Source organism: Misgurnus anguillicaudatus, chromosome 16 (assembly GCF_027580225.2).
Source record: "Misgurnus anguillicaudatus chromosome 16, ASM2758022v2, whole genome shotgun sequence".
Taxonomy (NCBI): domain Eukaryota; kingdom Metazoa; phylum Chordata; class Actinopteri; order Cypriniformes; family Cobitidae; genus Misgurnus; species Misgurnus anguillicaudatus.
In genome coordinates, this window is record NC_073352.2 from 3,385,604 (window position 1) to 3,409,917 (window position 24,314).

Genomic DNA, 24,314 nt, shown 5'->3' on the forward strand with positions numbered 1-24,314 from the left:
ATTTATAGTTTTGTAGTTTTTGATAATTTTCTATATTATACAGAAAGCAGTATAAGAGGTCATTGCATCACAGACAGCTATCTCATGCAGGGAGAATGACTGTCATATATCTTCAGAACCTGTCAGCAATTCTCTTCTTCCTCTATATGTTATTATATTGGCTCCTCCCGGAGTTCATGGACGTTGCGCGGGGGCTTTTGTAGGAGCAGGGGTAATTCACTACTGGGGTGGTGCGAGCGGGACGAAATCTCTGCTCTCCAGTTTAACTGGATGCTGATGAGAGTGCAGAGAGGATTTATTGATTAATACACAACGGGTGCGAAGTGACTTGGTGAGGTTATTGGATGAGCAGCTGATATGCTTGTCTAATATGGGGTTGATTTGATTAAATGTGGGTTTGGATGGCGTTTAAAGACCAACAGCCCAAAGATTTAATTTGGAGTTCAGGTGCAGCTCAAGATGAAGCACCTATATGGAAAGAATGGCTGGAGTAATGATCTGCTGGGATGCTGGATCTAATTAATATTGATTCAAGGTGTTTTTGGAACCACTGCCTGGAGACAGGGATATTTTTGTCATCAACAACGTGGGGATCTGAGGGAGAGTGGATTTGTAAAGTACAATTAGCTAAAAATAAGGAAACTGGCAGCTGAAGAGGGTTAAGTACAAATATTGATCAACTGATCTGTGTTTAATATTGAAGCATATAGTGTCAGCAACAACAACATTACCAGCTTGTGTGATTTGCATTTAAGGAACGAATGCATGATGAGCCAATGTTTTGAATATCTAAAGGGCCAAAACAGGAGAGGAAGTGATTAGGTTCTTGAAACCTGGGATATGAACTGCTTTAATTATGAACTGATTGCAGGATCAGATTAAATGTCTGAGGAATGGTATTAATATAAAGAAGTTGGATCTGCCTTTGTTAATGCAAAACACTGTAGTGGAGATGTCGCAGTGGAAAAAATACTTTTGGAGACCCATTCTCTTCGCTGCAATGACAATAGGCAGGGGTTAAATTGAGATTTGTTATGTAGGGGGGCTCTGTTTGCGAGGGGTTACATGTTTAATACTGATGACAGCAATCCACCAGTGTGTCTCAGTGATATCCTGGACCTCTGATAGGATTTGATAAGTTTCAGCTTTGAAGCTGTGCCAGAGGTTGACCCAAAATAGCACCTGAACTTGCATTAAATGTTGCAAATCTATGAGTCTAACACCTCTTTCTGATAGTGGCCAGCAGAGAAGACCTTGCAGGCCCTGACGGTCCACCACTGAGTAATTTTGAGTGTATGTTTTCCCTTTATTATTTAATGTGAAAATGGACGATTTACCCAAAGAGAAAATCTGAGATTCAATGTTGCTCTGATCAAATCTAAAAGCAGTTTAAAGTATCTTTCCTTCAGGCACTCCATCTGTTGCCTTGGCACATTTTTACTGCTATGAGGAACAACAATGTGTGATAAGAACAAGACTCTCATTACTCGGTGTGTGTGTATGTGTGTGTGTGTGTGTGTGTGTGTGTGTGTATGTGTGCGTGCGTGCGTGCGCGCGCGCGCGTGTGTGCGTGTGAATGTGAGAAATAATAATCACAATTATGTTCGTGAAACAGCAACCAAGTTTAACAAGGTATTCCTCACAATTTTAATAAGTCTAATTCTGCTTTATATATTTATACAGAGAACTAACCAATCACAGGTAAATCTAATCCAAAACCATTATAAGTAATGAGAACACAATCTGTAACTATGGAAACAGATGAGGGATTAATTAGAACCTAAGGAAAAACAAGAACTAATAACAGTCATAATGAACTAAATCATGAGGGAAACAAGAAACTAAAACCTGACTCTTCATCTCTTGAGTGCTGGTTATATGAGTCTGTGACGTGGACCTGAGTGGGCAGTGAGACGCTTTATAAAAAAGGCATATCATCTCTATGGTTACGACAAATAATAGCTTTAAGATGCAGTCGCATCTCCATCAGAGGGCAAACTGCAGAGCTCCGGATTTAAATCAATATTTGTATCTCCTCTCCGGGGGCAATGTTCTCATCTCCTCAATGCATATTTATTAAGACTGAGACGTACAGTTTAGACGTCTGGGTTTTTAGAAGGATGGTGTAAGTAAAAATAACCGGGAACAAAGGCTACTTCTGTGTTGATAATATTTCTGTGCACTGCTTGTCTGCTTTCCCTCAAGTGTTTATTTCTGAACAATGTAGACGTGCGCTTTAATTAATCCCACTGTGTCAATATTTGTCTTTTATTTCGCTTTGAACTTTCTCCCAAAGTACCTCAATCATTTGCAGGGCTGCAGTAACAGTTGCCTGTACAACTCTTAAAGCATTACGCACGTCTCAGTCTTAAGTTAACCCTTTAATGCATGAGTGTTTCCTCAACTATTAATACATTTTAGTGGGATGTTTATCTAAAATGATTGGATTTCTAAACAGTGCAAAAACTTTTTTAACAATTCCAGAATGATAAATCAAAGGATGTTTTGTAATTAAACAGATGTTAAAAATGTACAGGGTTAAGGTTTCACACTAATAATTCAGTCACCATAATAGTCAGGGCACTGCAACATTAGTATCAAGTCATTTCAATCCATACATTCATGCTTTTTCCAAAGCAACGTATACTATAAAAGGTCAGGGGAAGATTGAGGGGCTGTCTACACGGAGAAGCATATCACCGTGTACGTATAATTTGTTATCATATTGCCGTTTCGTCCACACGGATCTGGCGTTTTGAGAGAGTGAAACCGCTATTTTTTGAAACCGGGTCCTAAAGTGGATAAATCTGAAATCGACACCCTTGCGATTTCGTGTGTACAGCCAATCCGTATATTTTGTGAAGCGAAAACGGCATCACATTACGTGTTGGAAGTGTCACACGTAACAGCAACAACAATAACGGCGGACTACGTGATTGTGTTCGTGCTACAGAAGCTACTAAAGCCTACTAGCTTTATTACAGCATAATCTATTGCTTCTATGCAATTGTGGTGAGCAACAAGCGATAATGGACAACACCATACGTTGGTTATGCGCATGCTCAAAGTCTTCTTCTCCGTGTATAGTGTATATCTGTGGCAGAATTACAGCGCCCCATACTGGTCCGGCATATATACTACACCGCTTTCAGTCGGTTTCAGTGGTTTCGTGTTTATGGATTATTTTTTTAGAACAAGGAAAAAAAATAATCGGATAGGGAATGCACCGGCTTCGTGTGGACAAAGCCTGAGCCTATCCCAGGATCTTGGGCCACAGGCAGGGTACAAGATGGTCAGTCCATCGCAGGGCACTTACTGTACATGCACATGCACACATTTACAGACGCACATCCACAATTTAGTTACTCTAATGCATGTTTTTAGACTGTGGGATGAACCTGACTTACCCAAAGTACATCAATGCTAACAGGGACAACATGCAAACAAATAGAAAAGCTCCCTGGCTAGCCAGGCACAACCCATGCACCCTCTTGTTGTGAGACAATAATGCCAATCACTAAACCACTGTGTTGCCCATTATTTTATTCACCATAACAAAAAAAACAAACATTTGCTTTAATTGACATTACTTATTATTTTTAACTTGCACACCTCAACTTACAGTGCACAGCATAAATGAGTACACCCCCATTAAGATTTTTCTCCATTTGTTAGTAAATATGAGACCAATTTGCTGTATTTTTACACACTAGTTTTATTAAACATTTATGTTTCCTAGCATAAGAGTGAATGTCACTTACCATCTTAAGGGTACGAAAAAAACACATTTAAATCAAATAAGGTAATGCAAAAATGAGTACACCCTACAAAAATTCTTTAAAAAGCAATCTAATATTTTGTATGGCCTCTATTTTTTTTAAACAGAACTAATTCTTTTAGACATTGAATAAAGAAGTTGAAAACATACAGTTCCATCTTTTATTCTCAATTCTTGAATAATGACCTCTTTCAGATCCTGGATCCTGGATGGAAAATGACGTTCTGCTTGTCTTTTCAGAATTCCCCATACCTCAACCTGACTCACTTTTACCCTGTGCTTCTTCTAATTAGTGACCTTAGATGTTTGTTTTGGGTCACAATCATGTTAAAAGATTGCCCGGTGACCAACGGCACGGAGTGATGGTAGCATCTTCTTTGTAAGTATTTCACAGTACATCTGTGTTGTCATGATGCCATCTATAAAATTCAACTCTCTGACACCTGCAGCACTCATGCAAGCCCACAGAAGAGCACTGTCACCACCATGCTGTACTTTTGGTACCATGCATTTTCATTGTACTCCTCAACTTTGCCACACCATACAGTTTGGAACACCTCAATAGTCTTTACCTTTCTCAATATGAGCTCTAGTAAAAGGCTTTTTGTGCATTGTCTTTACCAGTGGATTTCTCTGTGGATGACAGCCATGCATGCTTTGCACTGTATGTCACAGGAAACACCACAGATTGACTTTCTAATGATTTAGCCAACTGTGCTGAACTTGCATGATGATTTTTTTCAACATCAATCATCACAAAACGCTCTTGACGAGGTGTTAACTTCAGTCCTGGACATCACAGAGAGCTTCCCACAAGTCCATCTTTTTTTAATTTTTGGATCCCTTCCGCTACAGTATTCAAACTTATTACCAATGCTTTAATAATTATCCTGAAACCTTGACCAGTTTATGCAAAGAAATGATTTTATTTCTCATGTCTTGAGACATTTCTTTACCATTTGATGCTATTCTATCACCAGTACATGGGAGTGGATTTTCTCTTTTAAATGCCACCCTCAATTGCCAGTAATCCTGTGGCCACTGGTGTGTTGATTAATTATATTCATAATTTTCTAATGAATTCCTGTTAATTACACTTTATTTAATTTTTTTGCTAACATATTCATCGGGGTGTACTCATTTTTGCAACACCTCATTTGATTTAAATGTGTTATTTTTTGAATCCTAAAGATGGTCAGTGACTTTCACTCTTTTGCTAATAAAAATAAATGTTTAATAAAAAAAGAAAGGAAATTGGTCTCATATTTACTAGCAAATGCAGAAAAATCATTATTTTCAATGGGGGTGTACTCATTTATGCTGTGCACTGTACATACTTCAGGTCTAGTATCTACAATAACTAATCTGGGGTACCTGCTGGGTTCAATGCTTGGCATCCTCTGCTCTTTCATGAAATCTTACATTTGCAGTAATGTTGTTTTGCTTTATCTGAACATACACACAAGCTGTAAATATGACTCTATAGCCACAAGGAAATAACATGACGGCGATGCTGATCAGCCGATGCCATCACAAAAACAAAGCGGATATAACAAGAAGAACTATTCTTTACTTTGGGGATGTTTTCCTCTCATTCAGCAGATAAGTTTCAAGATGTGTCCCTCACTGTCTCTTTTCATTAGTAAAGCTGCATATTTCCCTGCACACTGCAGGAGCTGAACACCTTTAACAGCCTCTCGCAGGAGTTCATGGGATGTGTTGAATGACTGAACCGCTGCTAAACAGCATTGCCCAGACACCATAAATAACATCAGAACACATAATGCAACAATTCAGATGTGAATAAACACAGCTACAACCGACCCATTAAGCTTGCTATAGCTGCAAAAGCAATTTAGCTGTTGTAGAAACACACTTATAGTCAATGAGTGCGTTTACATGCATTCACTGGCTGTTGAATTATTAGAAAATAATGCACACCCAAGGTGGTAATGCGGCACGATGCAAAGTGGAGTTACACTAAAGGGGATCGCACACCGGGCACCCAGCTTAGCGCCGCGCCGTGTCGAGTCACGTCTAGGACAACTCGGAGGTATCGCAAACCAGAAGTGCACATTAAATAGCGCGAGCTTCGTCAGATAGCATCTACTTCAAAATGCAAAATATACGTTAGCAGCCAATGTTAGTCGTTAATGATTTGGGACAAATATGATGTTATTTAATGTTAAACTATGTGAGTGGCGCTGTGTGACGGGGAGTCAAAGCTGGGCGGCGTGGACAGGCGCCACCTGGTGGCGTCGGTGTGCGTATACTCATAGAAAACAATGTGTCCGATTTTTTTAGAACGGCGCGGCACTGCGCCTTAAGGGTGTGCATTATTTTCAAATAATTCAAAGGACTGGAGTCAATTATTCCTCTTATACCACGGTTACCAGAAACATCACTCTGGTGGTTATTTTAAGACATTTTAAAGGTTAGGTGTGTGGTTTACAGAAAAATAATCAACACCCATGGAACATTCCTCAACCAATCAGAATAAAGGGTTCAACAGACCCATGATTTAAATATCAAAAATCTGTTTATTATAGACGGTTTCAGCAGTAACAACATAAACAAGCGGCTTTCGTAGTCAACATGTAACTTCCGGTAAACTCTGCTAACAATAAATAACAACAAAGTCCTTTTAAAGTAGTTTATTTATATAACAAGCTAAATAAACAACACGTAAATTACCTAGGAAACCAAAACATTTGTTATTTTCCACGAGGTATCTGTTCAAGAGTTTAGTTTAGCAACTAGTCAGACCTTTAAAAAACTGAAACCGGAAGTAAAGTTCAGACCAGACGGTTAACCGTGACAACGCACGTGCGTCTGATAAAACCGTCTATAGAAACCTGTTTACATGCAAACCTATAAACATGCTAAGCTGAAAACTGCATTTACATGGAATTTGGAGATTTGTCAGGTTTTCGCAGACAGTGACGTCACTGCTAGTCATTCAAAAAGCCGACGGGAAATCTGTCTTAAGCTATGTCTGCAGAACCTATACATGTAACACAAGCTTTTGTTTTTGCAGTTTCTCTGCCAACTGTATGAGTCGAGCGCAGACTTAATTCGCGCTTACGTCCGCATGTGACGTTTATCGTTTACACGCGGACACACGTGCACATTAACAAAACTGCCGGTTAAGGTGTTTACATGCAATGCGAAATCAGGATAATGAACATAAAAACTACCTGTGCAGATTGGTTTTTGGTTATGCCATTTATGGGCTTTCTCTGATAAAAGAAAACCGTTAAACGCGTTTACATGACCCAACACATTATCTGTTTATTAAGCATAATCAGCGTAAGACTGTGCATGTAAACGCACTCACTGTGAAATAAAAAACACAGGTTCTTGTAGCTGAACTGGTGGAGCAGTCTGCTGGCAGTTTAAAGGTCATGCGCAGAAATCACACATGATAAAACACAAATGTATACATAAAGTATGTATAACGCACTATAAGTTGCTTCGGATAAGTGTTTGCCAAATGCATAAATGCAACTGACATCTACAACCCATTTTATTGAAAATCATACATTAAAAAAAAAAAAACTGTAAAAATCACAAATTTACAAAATGAGAAAACAAATGTAGAGTGGGACTTTATTTGAGTGTTTTTCTTTTCTACGACATTTGACTTTTTCAGTGAGATGACAGAAAGATCAGAAACTGACCTGATGTCAGATCACACGCACCTCCATCAGCTGCCAGCATATCAGCTACTGTTTTACTGTAAAGAGTTCTTTGAAGTCATTGTCTTTCAATTCGGCAGTTAATCGAATTCAGTCGGTGTCATTTACTTCATTCAGTTGAATACAGCCTACGTACAAACCTTACAGTAAACTCTGTGTTGCCATTTTTCTATGTAACAGTCCACAGCCCTGTCTGCTTCACCTTCTCTTATTGAATTTCACTTTGAATATCACCCAAGGCTGTCTTGATGTTTCAGACAAATGCATGATCTCGATGTTTACCAAGCTGAAAAAGACATTCACATATGTTGGTCTCTGGTTCTTAACTGGAGGAATAATGTGTTTTGTCAATCTTAAATAGATCGATTAGACACACACAGCAACACGCAGGCTGGTTGAGTAATCTGCTTTGCGTAAGCTGGTTATAGGTTTGTCCTAGTTTTCATTCTGGCCTTGCTCATACTTTTAAGTCTCTATAGAGACAAAATTCATAAGCTACATGAAAGAAGTTAGGAAAAGGAGAAAGGATGATAAAGAAACTCTGACTGTGCAGTAGTGAGTTTGGGGAACGGAAATATAATAATCTTATTTAATATTTCTCTTTAACTTTCACGGGTCGGACAGATATTAATATCAAACATTGCTAGCATTTATAAAAACTCAATAAGCCAGTTGTTCTCAAACTGTGGATGATGACGGGGAGCCCCAGTTTTATGCCATTTTATAAAATACATTAATTTATTATCAATTCTGTGTAATTTAACCTCAGAAGGCTACTAACAAACAGCAGCTGATTGTGTTTACATAATAACCAGTTTAATATTTTACACTATTTGTCCAAAACTATAAAACCTACAAAAACCCTTTAATACAACGGTTTTGTTGCATGAATTTCAAAATGACGGTGGCCTTGTGAACAGATAGAAATGGCCCAGACCTGAACTCCTTGCTCTTGGGATGAATTGGCACAGCAAGCCAGGACCCATAAAGCAATGTCAGTTAGTTAATGACGCTTGATGCTTTTGTGTGATGTTAAGCATTTAATTTCAATAGCAAGGCATTAATCTCTCGCTTTCAATCTTCTAGGAAGGCTTTCCACTAGATGATAAAACATGGGCATGGGTACCACTCAAATTTGGCTAAATAGCAGAGGTCTTCAACTACTTTTCTTCAAGGGCCAGATTTTAAAAATATAAATATGATGCGAGCCAAACTTTGTATCTTTTATATATTTTTTACTTTTACCTATTATTATTATTTATGCCACAGGCCTGTTGAATGCTTTATTTTGATTGGCTGAGAAATTTTCTATGGGTGTTGATTATTTTTCTGTAAATTCTACATCTAACCTATCAAATGTCTTAAAAATAGGCACCAGAGATAATGTTTGTGGTAAACGTGGTATAAGCAGAGCTCTTAAACTTCTTTAATTTATGATGTTTAACTTTCATAAATTGTTACATTACACAGCAAGTATTTATAACATATAGACGGTTTCAGCATGTACAACATAAACAAACAGCTTTCCTGGAACAAACGTAACTTCCGGTAAACTCCGCTAAGAATCAATAACAACAGAGTCCTTTTAGAGTAGTTTATTTCTAAAAACAATCAAAATAAGCAACACGTAAATTACCTTAGTTCAAATCATAGCTAAAGCGTATAAAAAACGACACTTAGCTAACATTATTCTGTAAAATGTGTATTATAATGTATCCAATCTTAACTACAGATCGGCTGCCAAACCTCCCAACAAATAGCGGCAATCCATGATCACTGTCTTCCCTCATCTTTAGGAAACCAAAATATTTATTTTCAATTTGTTCCAGATTTCAGTTTTGCCACTAGTCAGACCATTAAACAAAGAGAGACCGGAAGGAGCGCATGTGCGTCTGATGAAACCATCTATAGCCATCTCCTAATGACTAAATTTGCACTTTATGTTTTCTTTTTTTAATATTTTAAAGATATATAAGCTAAACTGCCTGTCCATTGTACACTACATTCGAATGCGACTGTCAGAGTTCGCCCCCTAGTTGCAGTCGTAATAAAATTTCAGTTTAATCGTAAATCCGTCTGGGAAAGAGACTCATTTCAGAGGAAGAACCTTCAATTTACAAATGTATTTATACTTCATTATTTACTTATCATTAATCAATCATTTTTAAAGGATTCAAGTGATAAAGTTAAACAAAAAAATTATTAATAATTTTCTTACAGTGTTTTGATTGGAACATACTGAAATTACATACATCACTTTCTAGTTGGCGTGTCACGTGCAAAGTCTTTAAGTTAATTTTTTTTTATGCATCCAAAGCTCAAATTTGATCCGAAAGTTACGCACCCGCAGATGACTGGCGTCCCACACAGCTCCTTTCCAACTGTCCTTCTGGTTTAGTGGCCGTCATTTATCACGTACAGTGGAAAGGCAGCTACCATGCTGATTTTCACAGTATGTGAAGTATTAAATTGTGGTCTGACAAAAATACAAAATTTCTGTGCCTATACTGATATTTAATTAATTAGAATGACGTCTGCCAATATTGATAGTTTTGCTTTTTACTCCTTGTTTCAGATAATGTCGTGAAATCCTAGAAGTGTGGTCTTCAATCTGCCCTTGATCCACCACCGGCTATTTTTAAACAATCTGCCAATGTCTGATAGTGGGGAAATGACGTGTTTATCTGACAAAACTAGTTATAGGCCAATATATCTGTGGATAGATACCTAGTTTTTATACAGTATTGGGTATATCATAATCTATAAACACATCTAAAACAGTCATTTTTTATGAGATTTAGGACAAAGTACCAACCAATGTTTTTTATTCATGCTTCCATAAAGACACTTTGAGGTAAGCATTTCACTATAAACAAAGCTTACGCATGAGCTTCGAAAGACAATCGGTAAATTGAGATCTCAGAGGAATTAAATGATTTACAGATGCCTGCACATGTGCCATCGTACAAATGAAACAACAAATGAATTAGTGGTTAATATTTTACACCAAAGTCTACTGCAGGACATCTTAATTTTGTGCCGGTGTTACAGTGTATGGCAACTGTAGCCTGAGGTCATAATGAATGTGAAAATATTTGATTTAAAGCTCTCAAATTTGTAAAGTACCACTGTCAAAAAGCCACACAAACAATGGCCTCGTATAGTATGAAGAATAACATTTAGTAAATGACATACATAAAAAAGTATGTGCATCATTCACAGAAAATGTCACTTAAATAACATGCATATAAATGATACACTTACTGTAATTCCTTAAAGACAATTTTAATAAACTACAATATTGTAACTGGAAACAAAAAATAAACACCGGCAAAAGAACCCACAGTCAATACACACCAATTCACCAATCTATCACTAGCTTTGCAATTTCTGCTATTTTAATATTGTTTAATTATGTGCAATTAACTGCTAATTGTTTAAAATCTTTGCAATCCTTTCAACAACGCAATAAACATTATGCCAAAACTAATAAGAAAACTAAACCAGTTATTGTAATATATGTAACTTGATAATTAAGTTTAATTGATCATTTAAGTTACTCTATTACTTGATCATTACGTTTCACAAGCCCACTAGGATGTTACGGTTTCGATCCATTTTAATACCCAGTGCTTAACCACTTCTTTGGCCCCATTAATAGATTACACAACCAAATAATAATCCAAAATAAAAAGCTATTACATATCTATTTGTCATCAGGGATGACCAACAGCTTAAAAGCCTCAAAATATCTCCTGCTATTTGGTAGACAGAAAAATGAAAGTATTTACTATTCCAAGCCCTTTTAAATGGCTTATGTGCTATGATTTTTCCAACTTTTCAACGTATATGAAGATCAACGGTACAATTCTGTGCTTCCCAAAAGCTGAAAAGGCAGTATGATACATGTCTATCAGAGGAAAGGCAAATATTTGGTAAGAGGAAAGTGAGATTTGTTTGATGGAAAGAAAGCACGGCAGGTAGGAAGCATTAAGGGCTCAGTTGAGGAAAAGTCTGGATGAAGGTTGGGGATTGTGATCTAGTACTGAAGGTGATGGTGTCTGGTCTGGGAGGCAGGGAGGAGACACTGGAGCACAGGTTTGAGGTCACTCACGGTAGAATACATATTCGGTGTAGCTGGTCCAGATTTTGTCGTCAGTCTGCTCGTGGGCAAAGGCGCACGTCCCAGTGGAGTTGCAGGCCACCATATGAAAGCCTGCATCGGCTAACCTGTCGAAAGCCTGCTCCAAGAAAGTAAACTTTAGGTAGTAGCGGGATGTGTAGCGCTCTGGTGGTCGATCGGGGTCACGGCTCTCGTTCAGCGTTTCCCCAAAAACCTCTTTAGCGAGGGAGGTTTTCCCACACACCATAATCCGCGCCACTCGCCGGAACTTGGCGTCCGCTTGACTATCGCGACCAAGCGTGTAAGAGCCCCTGTAGCCAATTGTGATGAATCCGGAGCGCTTGCCATCGCCTCCTACTGATGCCATGCTGGAGCAGGCGGCCGCGGATGCCCCCAGCGAGGCCAGATTGCGGGCGATTTCAACACATGGTGACGACTCTTCCGGGTCACTCTGGCAACCTTCGTCACCCAGAGAGTTCTGTTTACTGATCTTTGGGGCCAAGATTTTGACAAGTTCAGGGAGGTTAAAGAACTCCGCCTCTCTCTGCAGTCGTCCTCGCTCTGGGAAATGGTCGGGAAGGACGAGCTGCTGATCTCGCATGTAGTCCAGAATGTAACGGAACAGGAAGCCATCTCTGTCGACGAAAAAGCGACCCTTGGTGTCGCGGGCCAAACTCTTCGTGCTCTTTTGACTGAACATCTTCCACAGGAGGGAGTCTGGAACACTTGTTAATGTAGAGTAGCGAGTTATATACACCTGGCCACCAACATTTAGCTCAATAATTTCCGGAAAAGACATTTCCTCGACAGGAACACCACTAGTATTGTCCGGCAAAGCCATAGTGGAGAAGACCGACAAGTTTTTGACAAGCTTCAAGGACTTTAGTGTATTTTTACACTAGTTTATCTCTCAGTACTGTACTGTCAAAAACATCCAGGGAAATTAAAAATAAAAAAAAAACAATGTCAATAGTCCTTTAGGAAAAATACAATGTGATTGAGGAAAAAGGGTCTTGCTTACCAACGTGAAATACTGTCATTAAGCAATTACGCCTGGTTTTTAGATTATGTCCGATTTCATTTGTCCTTGTCCATAATCTGTCTTTCCAAACATCGAGAAAATCCCATTTACCGACACCAATCGTAAATCTTACAGCCACTGAACAAACACTGTTGAAATAGCGCACCTACACAGCCTGAGTGTGCGTGAAAATATAGCGTGTTGTCATGATAAAATGTCTATAAAGGTGATGGGAAGAAATGCGTGTAAATAAAAAGATTTAGGATCCATTTCTCTCCGTGCTCTCATCCCGCACTGAGCGCACGCAGCAACTGGACCATAATATTCACGTGCGCTAGCCCCGCCCCCTCACGTCTGACGTCCTCAATAATGCATTTATGACCTTCTCTTACTTTCGGTTACCATATGTATGTTTCTTATATTTATTTACTTGTCCTTTGTTGTTGTTCCTTTTTAATGGTGTGGTAATGTGGCATCACATTATTTGCATTTATATTAACATTAAAATATTACTGTTTGCTCTATAATTGCAATGCACAATTTCATTATGGTAAAACAATACAATATGAATCATCAAAGAGATTAGAATAAATACGTTTAGTTTATTTCTTGTGAAGAAAGTACAAATGGCAGATTTGCCTCAAGTGTGCAACGCAATATTATAATACAATTCAACACTGACATCTAGTGGTCAAAGACTCTGACAAAGTTATGTTTCATTCACTGCTTAAAGGGATAGTTCACGTTAAAATAAAAATTATGGCATCATTTACTCATCCTCATGTTGTTCTAAACCTGTATGATTTTCTTTTTTTCTGATGAACACAAAAGAAGATATTTTGAGAAATGATGGTAAACACACAGCAGTAAATGACCATAGACTTTCACATGACACATATGCATAAGTGTGACATCTAACAAAATAAACAAACAACCACTCCATTGCAAGTAAAAATGCCATTGTAGCAGTTTTTTTGTTTGTTTTTTTACAGAAATGGATGTCCTTTTAAGTCTTACTTGGTTATTTTGGGCTGTTATTTTTACTGTTGTAAAAAATCACCCTTTAAATGGGATCTCTTTGTATTTAATGAACTTTACTTACTGAAAAATAGTTCAAATGTGTTTGCTCAGCAAAGAATGTTACAGTGTTACATTGTGAAAGTACACTGATAACTGCAGCTATTTCATTGATTCAACCTCTGATTTAAGAAAGTTTTATCTTAACAAGGGAAAATAATGGCATTGTGATAAGTTGTTGCCATTCTATGAAGACATCACAAGAAATCTACTTTGTATGGTTATAAATAAAGATTGTATTGTTTTATATCAACTGGCTCTGTGGTTGTGTTCAGTGTCTGGTTCTGTTCGGGTTAATGAAAATAATGAGGTAGACAAATAGACTAGCAAGCAGCGTGTTCAAATATTTGCTCAATTGCTATTCCATTTTATCTGGGTCATGTGAGATAAAAATCTGTAAACAGTGCTGTTTCTGTGAACAGGGGGTAATTCATTTCACATAATAATTTCACATAATCCAATCAACTGAGTGGTATGACACAATATAAAGTTATGCTGGCCTAACATTTAAATCCTGTTTGACATTGAATTATCTTTTTACCTTCCTATTTGTCTTAACACTCTGCTGTTTAAATTACAATTATACACGACTTTACGATAAATGTTCTTGACTAATTTACTACTGAGGTTATATTTTATCATAATAGTGTGTAGTGCCAGCATCTACCAGCAGGGGCTGTCGGGTCGGGAACAAACGACATGGTCTATGACGCCAGCACGCAAAGGCGGATGTGTGACATCATCACATGCGTAACGCACATGAGCAGCTATGGCGGAGAGTTAGTGGCGACTTATTTTTCCGGTAATACCAACATCGGTTTCTCGCAGATACACCAAAGTGCATAATTGTTTTTCGTTTGCGAGCAAACGTTGTTTTATCTCGTGCACCTTCGGGTTTTCTTTCTCTCGAGGCGGGTGGAAGCGAAAAGAAGATGCCTAATATTAAGATATTCAGCGGAAGCTCCCATCAGGATCTGTCTCAGAAAATCGCCGACCGCCTTGGCTTGGAGTTGGGCAAAGTGGTGACCAAAAAGTTTAGCAACCAAGAGACATGTGTGAGTAATTTCTGAAAATGATGTGAAAGTGTGACATTCACATGCTAAAGTGCTTTGCATCATGTACCGCTGGGAGTTGTAGTTCATCTGTTGTCCGCCAGTGCTCCACGTGGGATTTAGCAGATTACAAATCCCAGAATGCTGAGCGCCGCAATGTGCGCAACACGACTAGTGCGCGCTTTCGGTGTACATTTTTTATTGGTTTTATTGTGTAACATTATTTTTATTATATCTGAATCCTTTATTGTCATCTCTGTTTGCTATATAATCATAGCATGTAGTATATAATTTAATATTTCATAATTAAGTTTAGTTTATCTTTCATGTAAGGATGCTTTGAAACAATGCAACATAGAATAAAACGTACACAATACACTTTTTAATAAGTTGTTTTTAATTGCTATTTTATTTGTATGTTTAAACGGGCTGGACTTTAACTTTTGTATATTTTTAAGGTAATGTAGTGTTGACACTTTTAATCAGATGATGTTATCGTGGAGACGTTATTTACTCTTTCAAGAGCTGTTTGACAGGCAAACATCGTGTCACTGCATTGGGATGTATCGGCTCTCAAATTTGATTTTTTATTACTGTTTTTAAAGAGTGATTTGACCAAATACCATGGTAATCAGAGTAAACTGAAGTTAGTACTGTAAAATTATCTTTAACCCAATCTAAGAACTATACAGTCAGTTTTTATGAATGAGTCTCCATTGTAGAGCATTGCATTAGTGGCACAAAAGGGTTCATGGGTATGAAGTCGAACTGATAAAAATGTATACTTTGTAATGTACTGTTACTGTAAGTTGTTTAAAGCATCTGCAAAATGCATAAATATAATGTAAAGGTCTAGTACCAAGACACAACAGTTGTGAAAAGTGGGGACAATAAATGCAGTAACTATGGTATTTTGATGGGAAGTGTGGTAAGTGTGCACACCAACGTGTTTTCGCCTACGGCCGGTGTATGTTTTCAATAGTTTCCAATGGAAGCGCCACGCTTTTCAAAAACGCCAGCAGCATAGTATCCGCCTGCCGTTTTTAGCCACGTTTCAACGCTTTGGTGTACACGCTCTCTTATGCGTTTCATTTGTTGTAGTAGAAGCAGATGTGTCACAAGTTGTTGTTCTGTCCTTTCCAGTGTGGAGATTGGAGAGAGTGTACGTGGGGAGGATGTCTACATTGTCCAGAGCGGCTGTGGCGAAATTAATGACAATTTAATGGAGCTTTTGATTATGATCAACGCCTGCAAGATCGCATCTGCCTGCCGAGTCACAGCAGTCATCCCATGCTTCCCTTACGCAAGACAAGATAAAAAGGATAAGGTGGGTCGAAGGCTATGCATTCTTTCGTTTTAAGCTGTCAACGGAGGGGTGTAAAAGTGTGCTATTGTTTACCTCTTAGAAAAAATGATTTGATTTTGGAAAAGAAGGTCGAACTTTAATGGACAACCACGACTGTTATTATCAATCAAGTAAACACTTGTTTGTTGTTTTGTGTAGAGTCGGGCACCCATCTCTGCCAAGCTGGTTGCAAATATGCTTTCAGTCTCTGGTGCTGACCACATCATAACAATGGATCTCCATGCATCCCAAATACAGGTGGGCATTATAGCACTATCTAATGTTGAGTGAGAATCCATCAACATTTCTTTGCAATTAATAGAAATTATGAATAGAAATGTTACATTAAGATCTAAAGATTTGGGGCTCCTTTTTTGTTGTTTTAGGGTTTCTTTGACATTCCCGTGGACAATTTATATGCAGAGCCTGCAGTGTTACAGTGGATTAAAGAAAATATTCCAGAATGGAAGAATTGCACTATAGTTTCACCAGACGCTGGAGGAGCCAAGAGGTCTGTTTGTTTATGTGATTAGTTATGCTCTGTGTATTTGTACCTGCTGACCTACACGTGCTGTAACTTTCACTTGATTCGTGTATTTTTCCATTGGCAGGGTGACCTCTATTGCAGACAGGCTAAATGTTGACTTTGCCCTCATTCACAAAGAAAGGAAAAAAGCCAATGAGGTGGATCGTATGGTTTTGGTTGGAGATGTGAAGGATCGGGTGGCCATATTGGTTGATGACATGGCAGATACATGCGGTACCGTCTGCCATGCAGCTGAAAAGTGAGATTTTGCATTCGTTTACATCAAATCATCTTCAGTGATCTTGGCGTTTTGAGAGTTTCTTACACTAGTTTCTTTTTATTTTTTATTAAGGCTTGTATCGGCAGGTGCCACCAAAGTTTATGCCATCCTTACCCATGGTATCTTCTCTGGTCCAGCCAGTTCACGCATCAACAATGCTTCTTTTGAGGCTGTAGTTGTGACCAATACAATTCCTCAAGAGGAGAAGATAAAACACTGTCCAAAAATACAGGTTTGTCCAGTCAAAACCATCTGATTCACGTCAACACTTAAAGGCCAATAAAGTAATTTTTTTATTTGTTTTAAATGGGTAAAATATTGGTTGTTCTTATTTAATATTATTTGCAGAATACACTTGGTATGTGATATTTAACCAATCTGTCTGTCCATCAGTCTGTCTATTGCAAAAGTGCCATGTAATGGTCAACGTTTCTCAAAATTATTATTTCTCATAGATCAAGTTTTCGGTGTGCTGACTAATAATTACTTTTAAGGACATGTATAATAAGTATGTTATTCACTGATCTACAGGTTATTGACATTTCCATGATCCTCGCCGAGGCCATTCGCAGGACCCATAACGGCGAATCTGTGTCCTATCTTTTCAGCCATGTTCCTTTGTAACATTTCACCACTTCTGGCCAATGCCTAACTTCATTCATCTTACCCAAAGAGGCCTGACCGAAGATATCAGCCTTTACAGATACATTTCCGTAGTTTAGGATTTTAGAAAGACTGAGATTTTTCCACTGAGAGCAAGACATGCAATATTGAGTTTTTGTTTTTCAGTCTATATTTTGTATAAACTGCTGTTACAATCTGTGACTATAAGCTAGATTTTAGGTTAGCTAGTTTAAAAACGTGTCACATTGTAATTTATTTGTTTGTATTCACTGATATAAACTTCTGTGCTGAATCAGGCAAAATCACATTTTGAAAATAAGCGGTGAACAGGTCATTTTGACAGCCTTATTACAGATTGTGTAAATCAGTTTAGAGGTTTGTTTGCTAGGATTAGATTATAGCTTGATCTCTGCAGCTTGTGCTTGCTTACCAAAACCATTAAAGGATCCATGTTCATTTTCCAAGGATGTTTTTAAGAACTCTTTATATGAACGTTTCTATAAATAAAAAGTACTTTCTTTCTTACATTGTTACATCTTGATAGTGCTTATGTTAATTACAGCAGGTGGGGTGCGTGATTTTTGAAAACACTTTGGAAAAGGGAGTCGGGCGGACTACCAAAACACTTGTAGCCAATCAGCAGTAAGGGGCGTGTCTACTAACCAACATGTGTTGAATACCCTGTTCTGATGACGCAAGAGTTGCAACTACGATAGCTGAGAAGGTCATTCTTTGTGTTCTTTTTAAATGTTTCTGGAGGCTGATGAAATTATTATGAATATGTGTTAAAAATACGCTGCACTTGCCGTCCAGAATAAAAGCGAACATTCCAACTTGGACCCATTGTGCGAGCTGTCTCTTTAGTACCCAATCATTTATTTACATGTTGCTGCTGATTCTGACACACCCACCTGACCAAACAAGGAAAAAAACGTATCTCAAATCCGGTTGCACATCAGCGCACACCGTTTCCAGGAAACATGTCGTTCAACCTGGAAACCGTAGCAAAACATTGCATACCGTTTTGAACTTGAATGTGCCCCTGGGTTGTGTATGTGTGGGGCGGCTCTATCAAATGAAGGTCCAGATTTTATTGGGGTAGGGGCGTGATTGTTTAGGTGATTTCAAATATCAACATTGGCTTTCAGAGATCATGCACCCCACCTTTAATGTCTGTTTTAATCTCTTAGGAAAGTTTGTTTTCATTAAAATTACTTTAAATACACATTCCTACAATTAAACATTTTATTTAAAGGCATGCTTTGGACATTGCTTCTGTGATGTTAATATATTACTAAAACCTGTTGTGTTTTTGAGCTCAACTCGCATAATAAAACAATTCCAGGATTACGCGTTCATATAATGGTTACTAACTGTCATAAACTTAGCAGTGAATTATAAGCTACATTTATTAAACGGTAATGTTAAATTCTAGATGTACTAACAAACTATAAACTGTAGTGTGTTTTGGTGTCATTTTTCTTTTTGTTGTTGTTAGAATCTAATTCTACGCAGGTCTAGAGGTATGAAGTTTTCGTTGAATCTGTAGTAAAGAGACGAGGTCTGAGGTGAGCAGCAGAGAGTTCTGATATATATCAGGGGCCATGAAAGACACTGACACCGAGATGCAGTTCAAACATAGACCGAAGTTTATTAGACAGGCTTCAGCTTATATAGTGTACAGAAAGGAAGCACTGGTCACCTGATAAACATTTGATAATGTCTAGAAGAATCATGTGGGCAGCTATTGAGCAAACATGTCTGGAGAACAATCACATGATTGGTCCCATCGCAAGAGCATCTGGATACGGATACATAAATAATAATGCTTAGACAGTTGTATTGTGTAAAAAGAGGAATGGGAGATTAGAACAGGGAAGTCTGGTCGTAGCTTTTGTGCATAGTCAAGGGAAAATGTCACAACTCAATCTCAACTTAGTAAATGCAAGATAAATGAACTGTATCATTGCTTCATTAATCATCCGAATATAACAATAAAGAAATATATATCAAATAGGTAAATGTGGGGTGTGTGGGGGAACAACATTTAAATTCTGACAGTTGTGTTGTTATATTACGTGTTAATTCAATCAGGAAATAAAATCACGCAAGAATGTGACGTCACGGCATAGACACTATTGAGGAGTGGCGCTCACAGCGAATAACGGACACTGTTCATTTACATCCAATCGTTTAATTCATTTCTCAATCACGATTGATCTGCTGAAGAGAGCTTCAATATAAAGATTGTTTATTCTCTATAAATCATCGCCGGTGTATTTGATTGAAATCGCTGCACATCTGTGAAAATCTCCGATTAAAGGTAGAATTGTCTTTGTTGTTTCTGTGTAATTATAACACGTGTGCGTGCTTAAGTTTGCTTAAATGTAGTTTATTTATGAGTAAACGCGTCATTTCATAGCGTAATATTGATGCACATTTAGGGGCTGCAGTTAAATATAAATAATGTTTAATTTTACATTTACATAAGAAATTCATGTAGCCTTAAATGTGCAATGTCTTAAAATGTACTTATTAAATTAACTTGGACCACAATGTTAATATTAGATTAGCATTTGACTTTATGAATATCATACATAGCGTAATGCTTTTTAAAATCTATTTTGTTTCGTTTATTTAAATACCGCATGTACCTTTTTTTTGCCACTGGTGTCCCAGATAGCAGACCAGCAGTAAAACCTCAACTAAAATTGTGTTTCTATTGGATTATCAACATTTAATCAATGTTACCTTGCTATATGTGGTTACATTTTGGCAATATTAAAGGTTTTATAAAATAATATTTCTTTTTTTTACAGCACAGTCAACAACAAACATTGAGATAATGTTTTAGTTATTTTAATTAGGTTTGTTTAAAGTGGGATTGAATTATGTTTATTCATTTGCGCAACAATGTATTTGGTATGAAAACATAAAAAACTGTTTTAAACACGTGATGATGCAATCCTTTAAATCTTAACTCTTGAGTGTAGCCGAATTTAATGAATGTAAAATTATCATGTCACATTTTATGTGTCAGATAAAAGCACAGTAAAACCAGTGACATAATGAATCACCTATGTAAGACCAAACATCCTTATTCTTTAAATATAATGAAGTAGATGAGACTCAATTGTTACATTTGGCATACTATTGGTGACACTTCATGAAAGCAGTTAAAACATTTTAAAAAACATATTTTTACTTAAAAAAATCCAGATCCCTACCCTGTCTGTAAAGTCACTGGAGGGTTAATAATTATAAAGAAAAGTTAGAAGAATCATGAAATCTTATAGTGCTGTTTTATGCAAAATAAGTAAATGAATAGCTTTGAATAAAGTTTATCTATAAATGTGAGTGATGGTTGATACAGTAATACATGTTGTCAATCATGGTATACTCACTAAATTAAGTAGTTTAATCCATTTGTATTCTAGTTTTTTTTTACAGTTCCCTAACAATAAAGTGGGCCATAGCAGCGAGTTCAACCAAAAGCGTCATATAAAATCATCAGATAAATTAGATAATTTCTTATAATATATACATATTTTCTGTTTTATATACTTCAAAATGTTTTATGTAGAAGAATATTTGAGAGCATAAATTTCAGGATTCAATGCCATGACATTAATATGTTATAACAGTATTAATACTAGACACTTTATACGGACAGTAGTAAATTAATGTAGGGCTGCACGATTTGGGTAATTTTTCCCATTGCGGTTATTGATGCTAAAATTGCGATGTGCAATCGTGAATCTGTTTTTGTGTACATATAAATGTTGAAGTGTTAATTGCGATTATACTAAATGGTATCACGAGTCAACTTGATGGGTTTTAAGGAAAATCCACACACAGTTTAGCTAAAATTTGTATTTGTAAAACTAGAAATGTTTTCGTATTGCCACGTGATGTAGCAACTGCTCAGTGTCAGTAATCCTAAATCCAAAATACTGCCATACAACAGACATAGAGTTTTTTTTAGCTACCAGATCACTGTCAATCTCCTCTGCATCCATCTTCGCTCTGGTATAATTGACGACGCACACCACACACATGCATGCCACACGTGCACTGCCTTTTTTGTTCATTTTTCTTTCTTTTTTTAAACAGCAAGGAAAATCATCAAACTGTTATCAGAAAGTTTGTGTTAACAAGTCCACACATTTATTTATTTAATATAATTGCAACTTTTTGCTGTCATATAATCGCACAGGCTGACATCGCGATTGCGATGCGATTAATTGTGCAGCACTAAATTAATGTGACTTATTCACCATATTGTTTTGATGGTCGCGCTATTGTCTTTTTGGCCAGTGCTGTTTTTAATCATTCTTAAAACATTTAGTAAGATATGTATTTTACTGTATGTATTTATGAATATACATATGCAATTTGGTGTACATAGCAGTAAACGTCTATTGTATTGTACTTGTATGCAGTAGTTGTATGTATGCAACCCAGTATCACAACATTCTTACAATTATCGCTTCGGATTAGGGTTAGATTTACATTAAATGACATCCTTACCCAAACCCAACCCTTACCCTAATGCAAGGTGACAATGGTTTAAAAATCATAAAATATTAAAAATAAATCATGAAAAAAAGGTTGAAAACAGTACTTAAAGTGACATCCGAACGCAAACACCAAATCTAACCCTAAACCGAAGCATCAATGGTTTGAAAATAGGACAAAACAGTTAAGTAACAAATACCTGACAGTGACAGAAATACGTGACATGTTTACACAAAAAGGCGGAAAAACATGTCAGTGAGTGTCACGGAAAAGACTCACAAAATTATGACACTATAATTTTGTAATACAGGGTTGATGTATGACAACAAAATAACGTATCATCTTTGGTCCTGTCTTTCCCCAGCAACACAAGCTATGGGAGGCAATTCCAATGACGACCAGGCAGTTTTAGAGTCCACCGACTCTACAGCCTGGTTTCGCAGCTACTTGCATGGAGGAACCTCCAGCCTCATTTCCACCTTGACCACCATCATCACGTTCCCTTTGTACAAGACTGTGTTTCGTCAACAGCTGCACAGCACTTTAGTACGTGAAGCCGTGGTCCAGTTATTTAAAGAGGGTCCGCTGAAACTGTACCGTGGTGTAGCTCCACCCCTCCTGATGAGATCTCTCAATGGCACGCTCCTGTTTGGCCTCCAGGACACTTTCCTACAGAAGCTCTCCTTTTGGGCCGAGCCTCCTCTTCTTCGAAATCTCCTGCCGTCTATTGCTGGTTTAGGTGCGGGTGTGGTGGAAGCCGTTGTCTTTACTCCTTGTGAACGTGTGCAAAACCTCCTGCAGAATAGCAGGAATGACAGCAGCCTTCCTACTATAAGAAGTGTATTGCTCAAGTTAAGTTCGAGACCATTAGCATCAGGGTACTACACGGCATTCCTACCTATACTTGTCCGTAATGCCTTAGGAAACAGTCTCTATTTTGGCCTAAAGGACCCAATGTCTAAAGCACTCAGGGATTATGGCTTTTCTCCTGTAGCGTCATCCTTTATATCAGGAGGGTTAAATTCAATGATGATTAGTCTACCACTGTATCCTCTTTCTGTGCTGGTGGCCAACATGCAAGCTCAAGTAGAAGCAGACAGAGGAGTAAAACGCAGTTGGCGGCGGCTTTGGGCAGCCCGTAACCGTAGCCTGGTTCTTCTCTATCGTGGAGGTGGCTTGGTCATCTTTCGCTCCTGCATTACCTGGGGCATCACTACTGCCATATATGACCAGTTGAAAAGACACTCAAGATGATAAACCGTAGTGATGCAGTCAGCGAGAAATCAGTGATTTCCTTAATAACCAAAATCTCAGGTTTATATTAACATTGTTTTGCACAAACCTAAGAGACCAAACATTGAAGTTGTGCAATGATGTAGGCCTATTGTCACAATCTGCTAAAATATTTATTAATGTTACGCACACAATGTAGTAAACATGATGTATATACGTTTTTTATTTAAGAATGAAAGAATTCTGACCTTGCATAGTGTTGAACTGAAATGCGAAATAAACCATTTAAGTATTACAGGAAATCTATCCGACTGTCTTTGTGTCAAAGCCTTTAAAATGGAAAAGAAACACTACAGTCTCAGTTTTTACAGCAATGGGAGATATAAATTCTGGATATAAAGTCAATATCAAAAAGTTTAAAATTGATCAAAGTAAAAAACATGAGGTTGAATTATGACTATAAATTGTATGTGAATTTCAATTCATTTTAATTCAAATTAAAGTATTGTAGCAAATTCTTGTTAATCGTCATTGTGATTAACGCACCTATAATACTTAAAAAAGGTATTTTAAGGTGGAATGTTACAGATTTTATGTGCCACCCCAGAGTAACTGCTGGCCCCTGCCAGTCCTGGCCACGCCACTGTCCGAAAAGCGATGTGTCCCCGATTGGCCAGTTAACCAGTATGTGGTGATTGGGCTGAAAACCTCTGATGTCAGCCGGAAATGTGACGCTCCTTAACATGTTTATAAGATCAGCTCCCAATGCAATACTGACAGGAGATAATATCATCTTTACTACTGTATCAATACGAGCCGAAGCTGATACACAAAATGCAGATGACCAAGCTGATCGATCAACTTTACCAGCGCGGCTGGAGCAGAACGTAACAGATTGGTAAGCTAAGGATATTAAAACATTAAAACCATGTCTGCGTTTGTGTTTGCAGAAACAACAAGCGCTACTCTGCACTGCACACAACTTGTGTTTGAATCATGGTTTACTCAGTACTTTAAATATGAAAACATAGATTACAGG

General features: G+C 37.6%; 3 protein-coding genes across 4 annotated transcripts; 2 read left to right on the forward strand and 1 right to left on the reverse strand.

Annotated features, from left to right (window-relative positions):
- Nucleotides 1-10,284: 10,284 nt before the first annotated feature.
- On the reverse strand, nt 10,285-12,938 carry kctd12b (potassium channel tetramerisation domain containing 12b). Of its 2 annotated transcripts, none has more exons than XM_055177511.2 (2): nt 12,621-12,938; nt 10,285-12,515 (listed from the first exon to the last, which is right to left on the reverse strand). In XM_055177511.2, the coding sequence occupies exon 2, from the start codon at nt 12,438-12,440 to the stop codon at nt 11,583-11,585; it is 858 nt and encodes a 285-aa protein (XP_055033486.1). In that variant the 5' UTR covers nt 12,441-12,515; nt 12,621-12,938; the 3' UTR covers nt 10,285-11,582. The 2 variants fall into 2 exon arrangements, with proteins under 2 accessions (XP_055033486.1, XP_055033485.1); XM_055177510.2 differs by having other exon boundaries at nt 10,285-12,520.
- A 1,489-nt stretch (nt 12,939-14,427) lies between these two features.
- On the forward strand, nt 14,428-18,049 carry prps1b (phosphoribosyl pyrophosphate synthetase 1B). Its single transcript, XM_073854014.1, has 7 exons — nt 14,428-14,750; nt 15,892-16,076; nt 16,254-16,352; nt 16,481-16,605; nt 16,706-16,879; nt 16,973-17,132; nt 17,432-18,049. Exons 1-7 carry the CDS (start codon nt 14,630-14,632, stop codon nt 17,522-17,524), a joined length of 957 nt encoding a protein of 318 aa, XP_073710115.1. The 5' UTR covers nt 14,428-14,629; the 3' UTR covers nt 17,525-18,049.
- A 137-nt stretch (nt 18,050-18,186) lies between these two features.
- Nucleotides 18,187-23,577, forward strand: LOC129421916 (solute carrier family 25 member 53). The gene is made up of 2 exons (XM_055177509.2): nt 18,187-19,847; nt 22,407-23,577. The coding sequence occupies exon 2, from the start codon at nt 22,418-22,420 to the stop codon at nt 23,294-23,296; it is 879 nt and encodes a 292-aa protein (XP_055033484.2). The 5' UTR covers nt 18,187-19,847; nt 22,407-22,417; the 3' UTR covers nt 23,297-23,577.
- Nucleotides 23,578-24,314: the final 737 nt, after the last annotated feature.

Excerpts from the sequence above, each read along its gene's own strand:
- LOC129421916 (XM_055177509.2), top strand. The coding sequence starts at position 22,418 with ATGGGAGGCAATTCCAATGACGACCAGGCAGTTTTAGAGTCCACCGAC.
- prps1b (XM_073854014.1), top strand. The coding sequence starts at position 14,630 with ATGCCTAATATTAAGATATTCAGCGGAAGCTCCCATCAGGATCTGTCT. Across the intron at positions 14,751-15,891 it reads GTTTAGCAACCAAGAGACAT|GTGTGGAGATTGGAGAGAGT; the intron begins GTGTGAGTAATT and ends CTGTCCTTTCCA. Across the intron at positions 16,353-16,480 it reads TCCATGCATCCCAAATACAG|GGTTTCTTTGACATTCCCGT; the intron begins GTGGGCATTATA and ends TTGTTGTTTTAG.
- kctd12b (XM_055177511.2), bottom strand. The coding sequence starts at position 12,440 with ATGGCTTTGCCGGACAATACTAGTGGTGTTCCTGTCGAGGAAATGTCT.